General features: G+C 42.7%; 1 protein-coding gene across 1 annotated transcript in view; it reads left to right on the top strand.

Moving 5' to 3' along the window:
- The window catches only part of STPG2 (sperm tail PG-rich repeat containing 2), a 1,485,896-nt gene that overhangs the window by 50,279 nt on the left and 1,417,031 nt on the right, over positions 1-18,586 (top strand). Inside the window, exon 5 of the mRNA XM_073638559.1 lies at positions 7,137-7,301. Coding sequence (XP_073494660.1) covers positions 7,137-7,301 — 165 coding nt within the window. The remainder of the gene's footprint in view (positions 1-7,136; positions 7,302-18,586) is intronic.

Here is an 18,586-nt window from a genome sequence, read left to right as displayed (position 1 = left end):
TCCACATGAAGCAGGGAAGGAGGGCGATGATTGTAAGAAGAGAGGAGACGCCGGATCAAGACCAGAGATGTCCATTGGACCGAACCGCGCCGTCTGTAGGTATAATAAAGGCTTTTTTTTTGCATAGGGGGTTGGGGAAATACAGGCAGCCTACCAGAATGCTGCAACAGAGGGCTTAAAGGTGCTTGTCGTACTTTATATGGGGAAAACCTGGTGACAGGTTCCCTGTAATTTTCAAATGTTAAGTGATAACGAACAGTGCACCAAGGCTTAGACCACACGAAGGGTGCACAGAAGTGTCTTCATGTGCATATTAAATAAATGTCGCTTTCTCAGCAAATATTACCCTAAACTTTATATGCCTGGTATTATTTTAGTAGGGGCTATGTCCCCTATGTAAATCTTTATCAGTCTAATTGTCATTTTGGGGTGACAGACTCCTTTTCAGTAAGCTTAAAATTCATTTCACCCAACGAATGAATGTTTTGCTCATGCATCGAGTGATTGACAGCCTGTTTAGATAGATTGATAATCAGTTTCAGTGTTAAAGGGGTTGTCTGGTCTAAAACTACACTCTATGTGACTGCAGACTTGTGAATCCTCACATCATACACTGCTTGCTGTGAGGATTCTCCGGTGTCAGCGTTGGGAACCACAGTCGTGTGATTTTCATACTTCACAATCTGACTATGCAAGTAAATTGAGCGAGGCTGCGCCCATTTAGTTGGATTCTGTCCGAGAGTATGCAAATCACATGACTGCTGTTCCCAACGCTGACACCGGAGAACCCTCACAGCAAGCATTGCATGCGCTGGGAGGATTCCCAACTCTGCCGTCACATTGAGTGACTTCAGATTTGTATTTTTAGACCGACAACCCCTTTAATGCTCCTTTAAAGGGGTTGTTCCAAGCTGGAAAGTTATTCCCTGTCCGCATGTATTTGGACTTCCAGCATTCCTGAAAACTGGAGCAAAGGTCGATCATCCGCAATAACGCTCCATTCATTCTTAATGGGAGTGCGGAGATTACTAAGCAAAGTGCTCTGCTGATATTTGGCATTCCCATTAGAATGAATGGAGCAGTAGTGTGGATGCCTCTCCTCCATTCAACTGGGCCTCTTCAGGGCCTCGGTTCCCAGGATCGATGGGAACAACGGCGGTTGGAGCCGCAGTGATCGGAAAATAGTTCCCTATCGCGTGGATAGGGAATAACTTTTAAACTTGAGATATCCGCTTTAAAGGGTATCTAAACTTTTGGGATATTTTTTATGTTTTATGCCCATTCTGAGCAGATCGGTGGGTCACCCAGTTCTGAGGCCCCCACCAGTCGCTAAACAAAGACCTCCTAGAAGACCACAGCTCAGGAGACAGGAGAGCATGCACACAGCCCAGAGTGGATCCAGTGAGCAGAAACTCATAGTCCTGTCTCCTGAGCTGTGTACTTCTAAGCGGTCTTTTGAGCAATCGGTGGGGGTCTCAGTTCCCATCCCATGATGCCCCTTCTCCATAATTATTATTATTTATTATTGTAGCGCCATTTATTCCATGGCGCTTTACATGTGAAAGGGGTATACGTTGCACAAACAATTACAATAAATTTTGAACAAAACAACTCAGCGACTGGTACAGGAGCCAACTTCAGACTCACACCAACCTGTTCAGAATTAATGGACCTGTGACATACAACTCTTGGCAAAAATTATGGAATCACTGGGCTCGGAAGATGTTCATTCAGTTGTTTAATGTTGTTGAAAAAAAGCAGATCACAGACATGGCACAAAACTAAAGTCATTTCAAATGGCAACTTTAGGGCTTTAAGAAACACTAAAAGAAATCAAGAAAAAAAAATGTGATGCTCAGTAAGGGTAATTTTTTTCAGACCAAGCAGAGAAAGAAACTTATGGAATCACTCAATTCTGAGGAAAAAATTATGGAATCATGAAAAACAAACACACAAAAGAACACTCCAATACATCACTAGTATTTTGTTGCACCACCTCTGGCTTTAATAACAGCTTGCAGTCTCTGAGGCATAGACTTAATGAGTGACAAACAGTACTCTTCATCAATCTGGCTCTTACTTCCACCAAAGATTTTCAATTGGATTGAGATCCGGACTATTTGCAGGCCATGACATTGACCTTATGTGTCTTCTTTCAAGGAATGTTTTCACAGTTTTTGCTCTATGGCAGGATGTACTATCATCTTGAAAAATGATGTCATCATCCCCAAACATCCTTTCAATTGATGGGATAAGAAAACTGTCCAAAATATCAATGTAAACTTGGGCATTTATTGAAGATGTAATGACAGCCATCTCCCCAGTGCCTTTACCTGACATGCAGCCCCATATCATCAATGACTGTGGAAATTTGCATGTTCTCTTCATACAGTCATCTTTATAAATCTCATTGGAACGGCACCAAACAAAAGTTCCAGCATCATCACCTTGCCCAATGCAGATTCGCTATTCATCACTGAATATGACTTTCATCCAGTCATCCACAGTCCACGAATGCTTTTCCTTAGCCCATTGTAACCTTGTTTTTTTCTGTTTAGGTGTTAATGATGGCTTTTGTTTAGCTTTTCTGTATGTAAATCCCATTTCCTTTAGGCGGTTTCTTACAGTTCGATCACAGACATTGACTCCAGTTTCCTCCCATTCGTTGGTCATTTGTTTTGTTGTGCATTTCCTGTTTTGGAGACATATTGCTTTAAGTTTCCGGTCTTGACGCTTTGATGTCTTCCTTGGTCTACCAGTATGTTTGCCTTTAACAACCTTCCCATGTTGTTTGTATTTGGTCCAGATTTTAGACACAGCTGACTGTGAACAACCAACATCTTTTGCAACATTGCGTGATAATGTACCTTCTTTTAAGAGTTTGATATCCTCTCCTTTGTTTCAATTGACATCTCTCATGTTGGAGCCATGATTCATGTCAGTCCACTTGGTGCAACAGCTCTCCAAGGTGTGATCACTCCTTTTTAGATGCAGACTAACGAGCCGATCTAATTTGATGTAGGTGTTAGTTTTGGAAATGAAAATTTACAGGGTGATTCCATAATTTTTTCCTCAGAATTGAGTGATTCCATAATTTTTTCCCTCTACTTGGTCTGAAAAAAATTACCCTTACTGAGTACCACATTTTTTTTTTTATTTCTTTTAGTGTTTCTTAAAGCCATAAAGTTGCCATTTGAAATTACTTTAGTTTTGTGCCATGTCTGTGATCTGCTTTTTTCAACAACATTAAACAAATGAATGAACATCCTCCGAGCCCGGTGATTCCATAATTTTTGCCAGGGGTTGTATAAGATATCTTCCAAAAGTTAAGGTTTAAATGTTTAATAAAGCTCCTGCCTAAGACCGAGCAGTACTGTGGTTCCTGTATGTTCCGCAGTCTGATGATGGCTTGTAACAACAACTCCCAGCATCTCCTTACCATTTTTAAGGACATACTGGGAGTTGTAGGTTAATGCAATACAATTGTATTTGGGACTGATCTGACACTACAATTGATTGCAGTACTAAGCTTGGCAATGTATTCATGTACTGATGGAGGTTCTGGTGATGTTTTACTGCACTGACTGTGTTCTGGTGATGTATTACTGTGGTTCTAGTGATGTTTTACTGCACTGACTATGTTCTGGTGATGTATTACTGTGGTTCTAGTGATGTTTTACTGCACTGACTGTGTTCTGGTGATGTATTACTGTGGTTCTAGTGATGTTTTACTGCACTGACTGTGTTCTGGTGATGTATTACTGTGGTTCTAGTGATGTATTACTGCACTGACTTTGGTCCTGGCGATGTATTATTATATTACTGGTTGCTCTGGTGATGTGGTCATGTAGACGTTGTAATCTTTAATTTATGAGACTTGATACAAAAACAGTGTGCTGGACTAAAAATACAGCTGTCTGAATGCCTGTCAGCTAAACAAGAAATTAACTAAAGCCCCCATACACTATAGACAACTGTCCAATCATTTGGCTGGCAGCTATCTCACCTGGCTCTCCCATATACAGGATTGCTCACTCTGCCGAGCGTTCCTGTGTTCTCTGAGAGCCGCTGTTAGACTTCTCTGGCAGCAACTTATCACTTAAAGAACAATAGGATCTACAGTCCGAAATCGGACATGCTGGATTCTTATTTCCCCTGACAATCATCAGTCAGAGGCCCCCATACACATTGCACTGTCAGCGGAACCTGTTGGTTTCAGCGGGTTTGGTCAAATTTAGTCTAATGTGTATGGGGGTCTTAACTATTATCTGAAGGGTATGAGCACTGTCAGGGCATGTGCACACGACTTCTTTAAGACTTCTGTGAATCCATAGCATTTTTCAGACGGAAGACGCTTCAAGACACATAGTCTTCATTTTGTCCCAAAGTAACTTTTTTTTTTTTTTTTTTAATCTTTTTGGTCTTCTTTTCTGAAATCTTTTAGCCATCAGTTTTTATTTATATTTTTTAAATGGACGAGTCACTTTTTTTAGTGCCTCATGTCTTGGAAAACCTGAAGTGGTTAAAAAAAAATTCAAAAGACTGAACATATGAACAGCGAGTCGTCTTTACATTGCAGTGTATGAGTTCATTGTTTTTAGCATATATTTAACACTTTTTCAAGTGGGTTACAGAGCATATCTGCCAGGAAAAGCGCTGTGTGCACATACCCTTAGTCTGACTGATCAGTAGGGGGCATACTACTTAAAGTGCCTATGGCAGCATGAATGCCAAATATGGCCCTGACTGTGGGGATGGTGTTCTTGGGGTGATGAGTTGTGTTGGTTTGGAGCCAGACATAACTTTTACCTTGGTGGCCAAAAAGTTAAATTTTGGTTTCATCTGAATACAGCACCTTCCTCCATACATTTGGGGAGTCTCCCATATGTATTTTGGCAAACTCAAAACGAGCCTTACAATTTTTGTGCGTTAGTAAAGGCTTTTTTTCTGCCCACTCTTCCATAAAGGCCACCTCTATGGAGTGTACGGTTTATTGTGGTCCTATGGACAGATACTCCAGTCTGTGCTTGGGAACTCTGCAGCTCCTTCAAGGTTACCTTTGGTCTCTGTGCTGCCTCTCTGATTAATGCCCTCCTTACTCAGGCTGACAGTTTTGGTGGGCGGCCCTCTCTTGGCAGGTTTGTTGTGGTACCATGTTTTTTATAACCGAAACCTGACTTGTACTTCTCAATTAGTTGGTCTCTGACTTGTTTGGAAATCTTCTTGGTCTTCATGGTGTTGTTTGGTTAGTGGTGCCTCTTGCTTAATGGTGTTGCAGCCTCTGTGGCCTTTCAGAAAAGGTGTGAATATACTGACAGACCATGTGACACTTAGATCACACACAGCTGGACCTCCTTTCACTAAGCATGTGACTTATGAAGGTAATTGGTTGCACCAGAAATTTTTAGGGTCTTCTTAGTAAAACGGGTGAATACATATGTACGTGGCAATTTTTAGTTATTTGAGCATATAAATTTAATTTATGCCTATATTTTTCTCACTTCACTTCACCAACTTAGACTATTTAGTGCTGATGCATCACACACAAATCGGATTACAAAAATATTTAAACACAGGTTGTAATGTAACAACTTAGATAAAAATCCATGGGTGTGAATACTTTCGCAAGAATCTGTATGCTGTCGAGTGGCTCATAGTGAGTGTAAGAGATGCTGGCATGGCAGAAAGGCATTGCATGCTTATCCTCTGCAGCAAGGACAAGGAAAAACAGGGATGCACAGAATTACTGCACAGAGAGAACGAGCGCTACTAACAAAAGACTAGAAAAGAGCAGTGTATGCTCAACCAGCAAATAATAGACGACTAAAGGAATTGTCCAGTAGCAATGACGGAACTACACTAACTGGGCTGCAATTATTTAGGGGACGTACCTAGAAACACCATATTTTGAAAACCTTATATATATTCAACTTCTCACTGCCTGCTCTCCTTGAGAGATGGCTCTTTCCCTGCATGCATATGTAGGAAAAGGCCTGTCAGTCATTTGCAGCAGACAGAGAGAAGCCGACAGGGTCCATCCTGTTCAATTAGTGTCCCATGCGACTTGGACCCCGGCGGCTTTGAAAGTATGTTTTTCTCTGAAACTCAACAGCTTTTCAGATTGAAACATACATTGCTGAAATCATACAGCCAGTGTCTGATACATGCTGCTCGTGGTTGGGGCATCATGTATCTGCTGTCAGGTTTCTTGAAAGACTCACTGAACCATCAATGAGATCTTGGGAATATCAAGTTTCTTCTCTTAACTGTTCTGCCTGTGAATGGAGTAATTGCAATAATAAGGGTTAATGTAATTCACATCTATCAAAGCAGTTTTTCTATTTCCTTTTCTGCATATAAGAAATATTACAAATGCAATGGGTGTAACATTTCTTTCCCAATTCATTATCTGTAAGCACATTAGCTGCCATGCTGATAGACACCATACAGAGCCAACCTGCTGTGCTACAATGCTTTACCGCTAAATCATTTTGTAGAAAAAGACGCCTGGGCGTATCCGAGCTCCTCGATTAATAATGTAAATGTTGGTCGCAATTATTGGATTTTTCTTGACTAATTATAATATTGTACATTCTTGGCAAGAGCTTGTGTAATTTAATTTTGGCTAACATTAATCAACCGATTTGTCAGATGTTAGTCTGTAGCTTTAAACTATAGTACTCAATCACAATGTCATTCTATCTTAAGTTGGGTTTACTTGTGTATCCCTGAGTGAGCTGCAAAAATTCACGGCAACATGTCCCTTTTTTATCCGAGTCACAGATCAAAATGACCCATATAAGTCTATGGATTGATGAAAATCACAGACACAAAACACGGATGGCATCAGCGTACAGTCCATATGCTGTCCGTGATTAACATGGCAATGAATAGGAGAAGCTTTGTAATTTTATTTTTTATTTTCTGATCAGGGAAAATCATAGATGCCAACAAAAAACACTTCGAAAATGATGTTTCGCCAAAATCCATGCATTTAGGAAAAAAAAAATTGTCCCCAAAGGTGGACAACCCACTTTCATAAAAAAATATACAGCTATTCTTACATGGCTTTCAAAGTATTTACAGCATCCTTATTAGGTCCACCGGATTTATTTGCCTTGTCTTGTCTCATACAGGTAGCAAAAAGCCATCTCAAAAAGCAGCAAAATGCTGGGGTCCCATCCATTCCAACACCAGGGCAAGCTTTTGGTTATGAAGAAACTGCAGATGGTTCCCTTATTAGACAAAGTCCACCTGCCATGGACAATACCCTGGGACCTGCTTTCTACAATCCTGGAAATGTAAGTAGATATCATTAATTCCTAGGTGAAAAGTGTCTTTGTGGGTGATAACAGTCCTCTACATCCTTTTTTAGCTTTGAAAAATGGTTGTTACTTCTCATGAGCAATTCCATCGTTAGCTGGAATATGAAGAACAACATATTTATTAATGTAATGACTTTTATAATCTTGAGGATAAGACCGTGAACCTAATTGGGTAGAAGACTTGTTATCCCTTCGTTTATCAAATTTGATGATGCAATTACTAAATTAATAGAGTTAACAGCATCTAATTTGCTTGTATGTCCTAAATAATTAAATGTTTTTTTTATACCAGAAACATAATATTACTCAGACTTTTGAGAATGCTTGGAATCACTTTGAGGGTCTATGTTTTTAAATGATAACAAGTGTCATAACTACAACACATTGTAATTAAATTGATTTTGCCATGATATTTGGGACCCCCATGAATGGTAAGAATGGGAATATACTGCTCCAAGTCTGAATAGGGAGGAGGTTGAGCTTGTGTATCTGTGCTCCATTTCTTGTCTATTAGACTGTCAGGGATAGCTGAGTACTACTAGTACAGCTGCCAAGTCCAAATTTAATTTGTATACACATCTAATGTCACATACCTAGGTCTTTTAGGTCGGCTAAGATGACGTGCCACCTGAGTATTCAGGTAGTTTGGTGTCCTTGCCACTAACACATTTCTGGACTCTGCAATATGTTTCTCACAGTTCAAACCAGCTCTGCTTTATAGCTGGACTCTGCTGCATGTTTCCCAAATGGAGGCTCCTGGTGTTGTCCTACATACTTGACTCTGCTGTTCCAAGGAGACTGCCTGCATACTCATCTCTTCTGTTCCAAGGTGCCTGTCTGCATACTTATCTCTGCTGTTCATAGGTGCTGTCCAGCATACGCAGCTCTACCGTTCCATGGCCAATGTGCCATGCAGCATACTTAGCTCTGCCATCCAAAGACCAATGTACTATCCAGCATATTCAAAGACTTTGCAATTCAAAGATTGGGGAACCATCCAGAATTCCTAGCTCTGTGTTTCCATGACCAAGGTGCCATCTAGCATATTCAGCTCTGTCATTTCATGCTTCAGATACTGTCATGCCTATGTAGCTCTGCTACTCATTCAGATCTACAGCTTAGCGAATCCTCGTCATTAGGTGAGCCTAAAGACCAGCAGGGACCAGACTAATGGTGCCACAGCAGAAGGAGGTTGAAGCGGTGAGCATGCTTTTATGTTGTAACCCAGATCCTGTTGTTCAGTATATTTTTATAAATCCAGGAAAACCCCTTTAAGGTCTCATGTATGGAAATCTTTAGCCACATACCTCTGTATGGCTCTGTTTTCATATAGAGGTGACTTGCATTATATGCTGTTTATGGAGATGTGAAGCATAAGGAAGCGCCATATGGCAGCACACGAACTGCCAATACCTTTATATTGAGGCATGGGTAGTTCTTGTATAATAAGCTGTGGATAAAACTAATTATATCTGTTAGTAGAGAATATGTGTCTTTATATGTAATATGCAGACATTATTTAGATTGAATCAGCTTTCTGTCCCAGAGGCCTAGGTTTTATTCTTGCAGTTGCCATCGATCTCAGTTATAAAGTAGTAATTGCATGACTTCTGTTTCCGCACAGTGTGTGCCTGATTATGATTGACCATACACATAGTGTGAACAACCTGGCTTTATTGGCAAAGATGCAGAGTTATTGTTTGCCATGCTGTCTAAACTCCATAGAGATTTACAGTATTCTCAAGTGCTGTACAATAATGATCCAGATCCATGGAGATATTTATTTCAGAAGTGAACGCGTGCATTAATCAATGTATAATTCCATCTATTTAAAACAAAAAACTCATTTGCGTTGTCAGAGAGCGCTCTGAAGCACAACATGGTAATGATAATGGTGATAATAGTTTCCTGACCTAATTTTGTTAAAATGCATTTAAACTGGAATAAATGTATTATACTCATGTAGTTCATTTTAATACAACAGGTCTAAATGAACAATTGCCTGACAAGATACTGACTCATTCAATATAAATGGAAGAGACTAAGAGGCCGATTCCTCATTGAATTTGCCTTTTGTTCCTTTTTAAAGCTCTGGTACTTGTTTTTTTTGGTCATGAATGTCTTTATCTAATTCTAGAACTTTTTAAATAGTTGCTATTTTTTTCTGCAGATAAAATCCACTACCCCCTGCTGTATTTTTTTCTATTTTTTTTGTATACTTGAAGACTAATGTGGCATTTTAAAGGATTGTGCAGATTAATACTCTAAGGCCAGAGTCACACCAGCGTATGGCATCCGATGCAAGAACATCCGATGTAATATGCTAATGACACTCGGCTCCAGCTCTTCTGCGAGCGGGAGCCGAGTGTCATGCTACTGTGCTCCGATCCTCTCACATGAGAAGATCGCAGCATGGGTGCGGAGGAGACGGAGAAAGTAATTTCTCCATCTCCTCCATGGCGTGACTCGGTGTATATCGGACTGCACTGGGCTGACATCCTTGTGCAGTCCGATGTGTAATTTGCACCCATAGACTTCTATGGGTGTGAGTGAATCGAGTCTCGCTGCAAATCGCAGCATACTACAATTGTTCTCCCATGCCGAATCGGCATGAGAAAATTAATTGCTGATCTGAGCTGGCATAGCACTCGGCCGTGTTGTGCGGTAGTGGGACCCCGGCCTAAGGTTAAGCTCCCACAATGAGTTTTTGATGAGTTTTTGATCCTGCATATCTTCACTGCACAAAATGCACAGCGCCTTATAGTTCCAAAGTGGATGGGATTTATAGAAATTTTATGCCCAATGAACTTTTTTTTACACTGCGGTGCTTCTCACGTCTGTATGAGGCCACAGGTTCAAAAAAGCTGACGTGGAGAGTCATGGCGCAAGCCACTCCATCTGGCAGATTCCAGAGGTGCCCCAACCTTCACCATGTAACCTCTGTACAGGGATCTGGTTTTACAATGAGGACCTATGGATTGCTTCCACGGGAGGGTTGCCATTTGAAAGAGCAAACCAGAAGCAGGAATGGTCTCAAAGCATGGTCAGAGCCAAGAGGTCATGTCTGAAACAAAATCTTAATAAAAGAGGATGGTCAAAATTCACGCTGAGGTCCGAAAACAGGAGGAATTAAAACACTAAATGACTGGCAGTGAAACTCAGCGACACAGGGGTTTAAATAGCAGGAAGCCCCACCCAAGTTTCTCAGACAGGACTAATCAAAAAAACAGTAAATTAACCCCATAGTTCCCTAATCTAGCAGCATCAAAAGTCCCAGAAATTAAACAGGACCAATGTTGTCACGCATCACCTGCAACAAAGACGCGGGACAATGGATAAATACAATTAAAAAGCCAAACTGCTAAACTTGCTAGTCAGGTGTACCCAGAATAAGGAAACAACCTGCTCTACTCTGCCAGAAGATATAACAAATTGCAAGCTACCGTACCTGATAAACTGGTCATCATACCATAAACATAATATGTAGTGCTCAGCATAAATAACATACCCCCTTTTGAATAGTAAGATTTTGTTCAATACCTCAGTTAACAGAAAAATAATATAACATTTTTTAATAAGACTGCATTTCATAGAATATTTTTTAACCCATTACATGAATGGTTAATAATATGACATTACTTACAATATCTTCAGTTTTACTAAAATTAATTGATGAAAATATGAATACACCTAACATCAAAACTACTACATCTAGTATTTTGTATGACCTCTATGATTTTTAAGGAAAGCGCCAAGTTTTCTAGGCATGTATTGAACAAGTTGGCGACATATTGCAACATCTATCTTTTTTCATTCTTCAAGAACGAGCATTTTTAGAGCCTGGATGTTGGTTCGAAAGTAATGAACAGATCAGGAGACACACTTGGCCCTGAATCACTTTCACCCTGTTCTTCAGAAATGAAACAGTGGCCTTAGATGTGTGTTTTGGATCATTGTAATATTGGAAAGTACACGTGTACCAAGGGCACAGAGTCTTTCAATATAGAGCAGTACATCTGTGAATTCATGATAACATCAATGAAATGTAGCTCCCGACACCAGTAGTACTCATGCAGCCCCATATAAGGACACTGCCACCACCATGTTTCACACTAGACACCATGCACTTTTCTCTGTACTCCTCACCTTTTTGACTCCCTACATTTTTGAAGCCATCAGTACCAAACACATTTATCTAGGTCTCATCACTCCAGGGTATAGCGTCCCAATCGTGTTTATATTTATCAGCATGGGCCCTGGCAAACTGTACGGGGGCTTTTTGTGAATGGGCTTTAGGAGCGTCTTCCTTTGTGAATGACACTTATGCATGTCATTCTTCTGGTGTACACCATATTGTGTCATGGGAAGCTCTCACCCCGGTTTGGCTTTCTACTTCTTTAGCTAATTGCAGTGAACTTGGATGCCAATTTTCTTCAACCCTTTTGCTACAGTATACTAATAGGTAAAGTGTTGCTAATCTTCTTGTAACGTTCACCTTTCTTGTGTAAAGAAATCATTTTCTTTCTCAGGTCTTGTGACATTTCTTTCCCATGTGGTGCCATTACTGACAGCATGAAATGGAAGGGGGTTTTCTTTGTTAAGTAACTCCTTTTTATCACCAACTGTCTGCTGGACACCTGTTAAATAAATAATTAAGACTTACATGTGGTTGAATTCTTGTTAACTGGAATTTTGTAGTCTAAACTTTATTTTTGCTCCTAAGACTAGTGATGAGGGAGCACTAAAATGCTCGGGTGCTCATTGCTCAGGTCGAGCACATTGGAATACTCGGGTGCACGACCTGAGCAACAAGCCCAATATAAGTCTATGGGAAACTCGAGCATTTTTCAGGCGGCTCCCTCCGGCTGTCTGCAAAGGGCCTAAAAATTGCCCAAATCGATGGGAACAGTGCTCAAATGGCATGGGAACAGCATGGGGGAGACCCCTGGAAGCATTTCTGACTCCCAGGTCACTGCTGTCAACAACGTTGTCAGAGGTATTACTCCACTTTTACGGACTCACAATAAAACATACAAAAACAAAGCCAAAATGGACTTTCCTGGGAAATATGTTAAGGAACATCCTTTCCAGGGTAATGACTTGTATAGAAGGCAAAATAAATAACCAAAAACAAAAATATTCCTCCACACCTTGAACTATGTTCACACGTAGCGTTTTTGATGTGTTTTTGCACTTTTGCATTGCTTTCAACCATGACAAATGCATTCACCGGGAAATGTCATTTTAACATTTTACAACCTTATCTGGCCATGTGGTGTGTGAGACATGATCAGACACATCCTGTTTCATTTATGAACGAGGGGCTCTGAAAGTCACAAAGCCTATTTTTATAGGGCCATCAGGCGGCCTTTACTATTCTTAAAGGGCAAGCTGTCAGCCCTCGCTATTCTTAGAGAGCCATCAGCCGGCTATGCTTTGTTGTTCCCATTACTAAAGATTGGGTCTCCTATACTGTTATTGAGTATGCAGTGAGTGGAAGGTCTGCCCAAAATTTGGACGCACCCAATACCCCTTTGAAAATTTAGACACACCCCAATACCCCTTTGAAAATTTGGACGCACCCCAATACCCCTTTGAAGAGACTTAGAGGAGGGCCTCCTGAAAACAATGTTCCCATCATTAGGAAGTGGGTCTCTCATACTGTTTGCCTATGCAGTGAATGTCCCTTGGAAGAGACGTAGAGGAGGGCCTCCTGAAAAAAACTGTTGCCATTATTAGGAAGTGGGTCTCCCATTATGTTTGCCTATGCAGTGAATGCAAGGGTTGCCAAATATTTGGAGGCACTCCAATGCACCTTGGAAGAGACGTGGAGGTCAGAGGGCCTTCTGAAAACAATGTTCCCATTATTAGGAAGTGGGTCTCCCATTGTGTTTTTCTATGCAGTGAATGCAAGGGTTGGCAAAAATTTGGAGGCACTCCAATGCACCTTGGAAGAGACGTGGAGGTCAGAGGGCCTTCTGAAAACAATGTTCCCATTATTAGGAAGTGGGTCTCCCATAGTGTTGGCCTATGCAGTGAATGCAAGGGCTGACAAAAATTGGGAGGCACTCCAATGCCCCTTGGAAGAGACGTGGAGGAGGGCCTCATAAAAAAATGTTCCCATTAGAGAGGAGCGGGTCTCCTATACTTGTAATGCCCATGCACTAAGTGTATGGGCTGAAAAACATTTACCACTGGGGAGTATACATGAACATACTGTATAAAAAAATTTTTTTAAGGGGCATCATGAAGACCCTTTAAAAAAATTATGTGGGTGTTGCATCACGGACCACGGTCACCCTCGTGATATGGTGGTGAAGGATGAGGATGAGGAGAACGAGGAGGACAAGAGCAAATAGCCAAAATCAGGAAGCATATACCCATGTGTGGGTGTGAAAAGGTGCAAGGGAATACACCTCCCAAAAAAAGACACTGGATTTGAGTTTATGTTAGGCTGCTATCATTCTGTGATGTTGAGAAGTCTGGCCAAATCCAGCCCTTGTTCATTTTTATAAGAGTCAGCCTGTCAGCATTTTCACTTGACTGGTGGATGCGCTTATCAGTTATAATTCCACCAGCAGCACTAAAAACCCGCTCTGATAAAACGCTAGCGGCAGGGCAGGCCAGGACCTCCAAGGCGTAGATAGCCAGTTCATTCCACGTATCCAGCTTGGATACCGAATAATTATAAGGCACAGAGGAATCACGGAGGACGTTGGTACGGTCAGCAAGGTACTCCCTCAGCATCTTCCCAAACTTTGCACTCTTTGTGAGAGTACCCCGCGCCTCAGGGGCTGTGCGATGGGAGGGGCTGAGAAAATTCTCCCAGAACTTTGACAGTGTTCCCCTGCTTCTGCTGGATTGGAGTTGTGTCTCCCTCGCCTGTTGTCCTTGGTTGTCCAACAAACTGTGACCTCTGCCATCAGCGTTTTCAGATGGGAATTTTTTTAATAGTTCTGCAACAAGGGCCTTCTGGTACTGCCACATTTTTGTAAACCTGTCCGCCTCAGGAATAAGAAATATAAAGTTGTCCTTGTAGCGTGGGTCTAGAAGTGTCACCAACCTGTAATGACTGTCACCCAAAATTTTGAGAACGAGAGGGTCATGGGAAAGGCAGCGTAACATAAACTCAGCCATGCGTGCCAGACTGCTAACAGGCAAGACTTCCGTGTCCTCACCAAGAGGACGAGTGACCATGCTCTCCTCCTCCTCCTCCTCTCTGTCCTCAGGCCATCCACGCTGAACAGACGGTATGACAGTTGTGCAGGTAGTACCGTCTATAGCGCATGAAACAAGCTCTTGTTCTTCCTCCTCCTCCTCTTCCTCATTGTCATCCAATCCAAGTTGGGATAAGATGAGACTGGGCTGTGTCTAATCACCCTGTATGGTTCCTTGCTCTATCTCATCGTGCTCCGCCTGCAATGCATCCTCTTTGATTGTGAGCAGAGAGCATTTCAAAAGACAGAGAAGCGGGATGGTGACTCTAATTATGGCGTCATCGCCACTCACCATCTTGGTGGAGTCCTTCAATTGTTGGAGGATGGTACATATGTCTGACATCCATGTCCACTCCTGAGGTCTTATGTGTGGAGTCTGAACTGAATACCGACGGCATTGTTGATGCTGGTACTCAACAACTGCAGTGTAGAGTTCCAACTTGTGGGGACATCACACACCAGTCTGTGAGCCGGAAGCTGCAAACGCTGCTGAAACACGGCAAGGGCGGTGGAAGCTGTAGGTGACTTTCTAAAATGGGCACACAGGTGGTGTACTTTAAGAAGCAGATCCAGCAGCTCCGGGTAGGATTTGAGAAACAGCTGAACCACGAGGTTAAGCACATGGGCCAGGCATGGTATATGTGTGAGCTCACCTTGCCTCAGAGCCGCCACCAGGTTCCGGCCATTGTCACACTCGACCATGCCTGGCTGTAGGTTCAGTGTTGTAAGCAACAGATCTTCCTGCTCTTTCAGAGCTGTCCACAACTGTTCAGCATTGTGCGGTTCGTCACCTAAGCATATTAGCTTCAGCACAGCCTGTTGTCGCTTGGCCGAGGCAGTGCTGCAGTGCTTCCAGCTTGTGACTGATGAGATCATTTCGTAGATGGAGGCTGAAGAGGAGGAGGAGGCTGACGAGAATGAGATGCAGGAGCTGTAGACTGTGGGGGCAACCCTGATTGACCTAGGGCCTGCAATCCTTGGCGTCGGGAGGACGTGTTCCGTCCCAAGGTCCGACTGGGTCCCGGCTTCCACTATGTTAACCCAGTGTGCCGTCAGCGAGATGTACCATCCCTGCCCACAAGCACTTGTCCACGTGTCCGTGGTTAGGTGGACTTTCCCAGTAAATGCGTAGTTGAGGGCACGGCTAATGTTTTGGGACATGCTTAGGGAATGCTTCCGTCTGCACGAGCCTAAAAGGCAACATTTCGAGCGCAAGCAGTCGCGAAATGTGGGTATTTAATAGTGTGGCCTGTGGGGCGTTGGCTGCATATTTGCGCTTGTGTTCCAAGGACTGGGGTATGGACAACTGAATGCTGCGCTGGGACAAGGACGTGGACGTGCTTCCTGATGCTGCTACTTTAGAGTGTGCAATGACAGGTGCAGAGGCATCTTCGCATGCACCATGGACAGGGGATTGGCTGTTATGCACAACAGTGGAAGAAGCAGTGGTGCCACCCGCAGACACTGTTCTTGGACCCTGGGGTTCGGCCCACAAAGTCGGGTGCTTTGCTGCCAAGTGCCTGATCATGCTGGTGGTGATCAGGCTGGTAGTTTTTCCACCCCTGCTGATGCTGGCCTGGCAGGTGGTGCAAATGGCCTTTTTGGAGTTATCGGCAGAGTCTTTAAAAAACAACCAGACTCGGGAAGACCTAACAGTTGTACTGGCAACTTCCTTCGTGTTGGTGTAACGGGGAATGGTTGCCTGCCTTCTGTCTGCAGCCATCACACTGCTTCTTCCTGCCTGTTGGGGTGCTCTGCCTCCCTCCCTCTGTATGCTGCTCTCCTCGCTCTGCATGTCCTCCTGCCAGGTTGGGTCAGTTACTATATCATCCACCACCTCGTCTTCCACTTCCGCACCCTGGTCCTCCTCCTGACTTTCTGGCAATTGTGTCTCATCATTGTCCACCTCTTGTGACACTTTCCCACTGTCACCTTCGTGTGACCATGGCTGCTCAAATATTTGGACATCGCTACATGCGATCTCCTCTTGCCCCACTTCAAGTGAACCGGGCGAGAGGCCAGAATCTATAAATGGAAAAGTGAACAGTTCTTTGGAGTGTCCAAGTGTGGGATCAGTTGTCTCTGGGCACTCAGCATGGTGAGAGGAAGGAGGTTCAGTGTGAGGAATATGCGGTCCAGACTCACGGCTACTGAGACTTGACCGTGTGGAAGACAGGGTGGTGGTGGTGGCTAAATGACTGGGAGCATTATCTGCTATCCAACCAATAACCTTTTCACACTGCTCTGTTTTCAATAGTGGTGTTCTGCGGTCCCCTATTAATTGGGACAGGAAGGTCGAGCGAGAAGATGTGGGTGTTTGTTGTGGCACAATTTCAGCTTGCCCACGGCCTCGGCCTCTGCATGCACCATTACCATCACGTCCAGTTCCCCGTCCCTTGCCACGTGCCTTCCCCATTTTAAATGGAGGACAATATCTTCCAAGCTCACTACAAATGGCTGAATTTGGAGTGAACTTATATGTGATCACTGATCCGTGTGACGGACGAACCACAGTTTTAAATACCTGGCCTGTAGGTAACTATTTTGAACAGCAAACTGGTGTCAATAGCTTCACTGACACACTGAAACAAATTTTTAATGGAGGCCAGAAATGGCAGTATTTTCTGAAAATCTATATGTGATCCGTGTGACGGAGTAACCACAGTTTTAAATACCTGGCCTGTAGGTAACTATTTTGATATTTTAAACAGCAAATTGGTGTCAATAGCTTCACTGACACATTGAAGCAAATTTTTAATGGAGGCCAGAAATGGCAGTATTTTCAGCGCAATTATATGTGATCCATGTGACGGACAAACCACAGTTTTAAATAGCTGGATTTTTAGCGCTGTAATATGGAAAGGACCTGGCTGTATTCTGCAGTGCCAACAAGCAAATGGCGCAGAAAAACAGTGTTCTCTGGATTGCTTTTTAAGGAAATAATGAGGATTAAGATGCAAAAAAAATTATTCCTGGCTCCTGAGACCTGGGCCTATTTCGAGAAATATCTAACAGCAGCAGCAGACAAAACTGGAATGGAGCCTCTAGTGCTATAAGCACTGCAGTCTGCTATATACACTGCCTGCCTGCCTATATACACTGCCTGCCTGATATCTCTGCAGATGGATTAGTCCTCAGAAGGACTGTTTGTTGAGATGGATATGTGTCTCTAATATAGTTTGGTACACCTACACTAACTAGAAACAAGCAAATCTCTCCCTAGCTCAGCAGCACCTCTCCCTACACTGTCTGATTCCGGAGTGACTGTGACGAGCTTGGAGGCGCCAGGTCTGATATAGACCCGATGATGCTGTGCGGCCAGCCAATCACTGTAATGCCACAACTAACATGGCTGCGGCATTACAGTGAGTGGCAGACAATCCCTGCATGTTCATTGGCTCTGTGAAGAGCATCAAACATGCAGGGAGGGGACTCAAGCTCCCGCCGAGCAGCCCCGGAAATACTCGCCGAGCGCCGAGCATCTCTAGCAGTGAGATGCTCGGGAATGCACAGAGCAGTAGATAGCATGCTCGCTCTTCACTACCTAAGACTTTCATTGGGGTGTTCTCATTTTTACAACATGGTCTGGAATTAATTTTTTTTTAGGTGCTCAAAGTAACAAATCTTGTTTGCAGTCAATGGCCCTCATTTTCTGTCAAGTTTTCTGACAAATCTGTTGGAGTGTACTCATTTATGCTGAGCACAGTACATCAGATAAATTGCATTCATTGAGTAATATATACATAATCAAATGGTGTCTAATGTCAATAATTCAGTATATCACCCTCAGAATGGAATAAATAATCAATAAGAAAAAAGATGAAAAAATAAATATATCCTAATCTTTACCTACATTCAAGGTTTGTTCACATACAATCTCTTTGAGACAGACAGCTCTGTCCATTCAACAGCTATGGGAGTAGTTTTTGCACCAGTATCTTTTTACTACGCTAGAGGGAAAATAGACTTAGCATCTTTTTTTCTTATGGCAATACATGTATTGACAGAGTATAACATCTAGCGTTCCCTTTATTCGCTAGTCTG

The sequence above is a fragment of the Phyllobates terribilis genome, unplaced genomic scaffold (assembly GCF_046119375.1).
Source record: "Phyllobates terribilis strain yellow unplaced genomic scaffold, ASM4611937v1 Scaffold_1__5_contigs__length_1240528914, whole genome shotgun sequence".
Taxonomy (NCBI): Eukaryota; Metazoa; Chordata; class Amphibia; order Anura; family Dendrobatidae; genus Phyllobates; species Phyllobates terribilis.
Note: the sequence above shows the minus strand (reverse complement) of the source record. Positions and strands in the feature narration are given on the sequence as shown.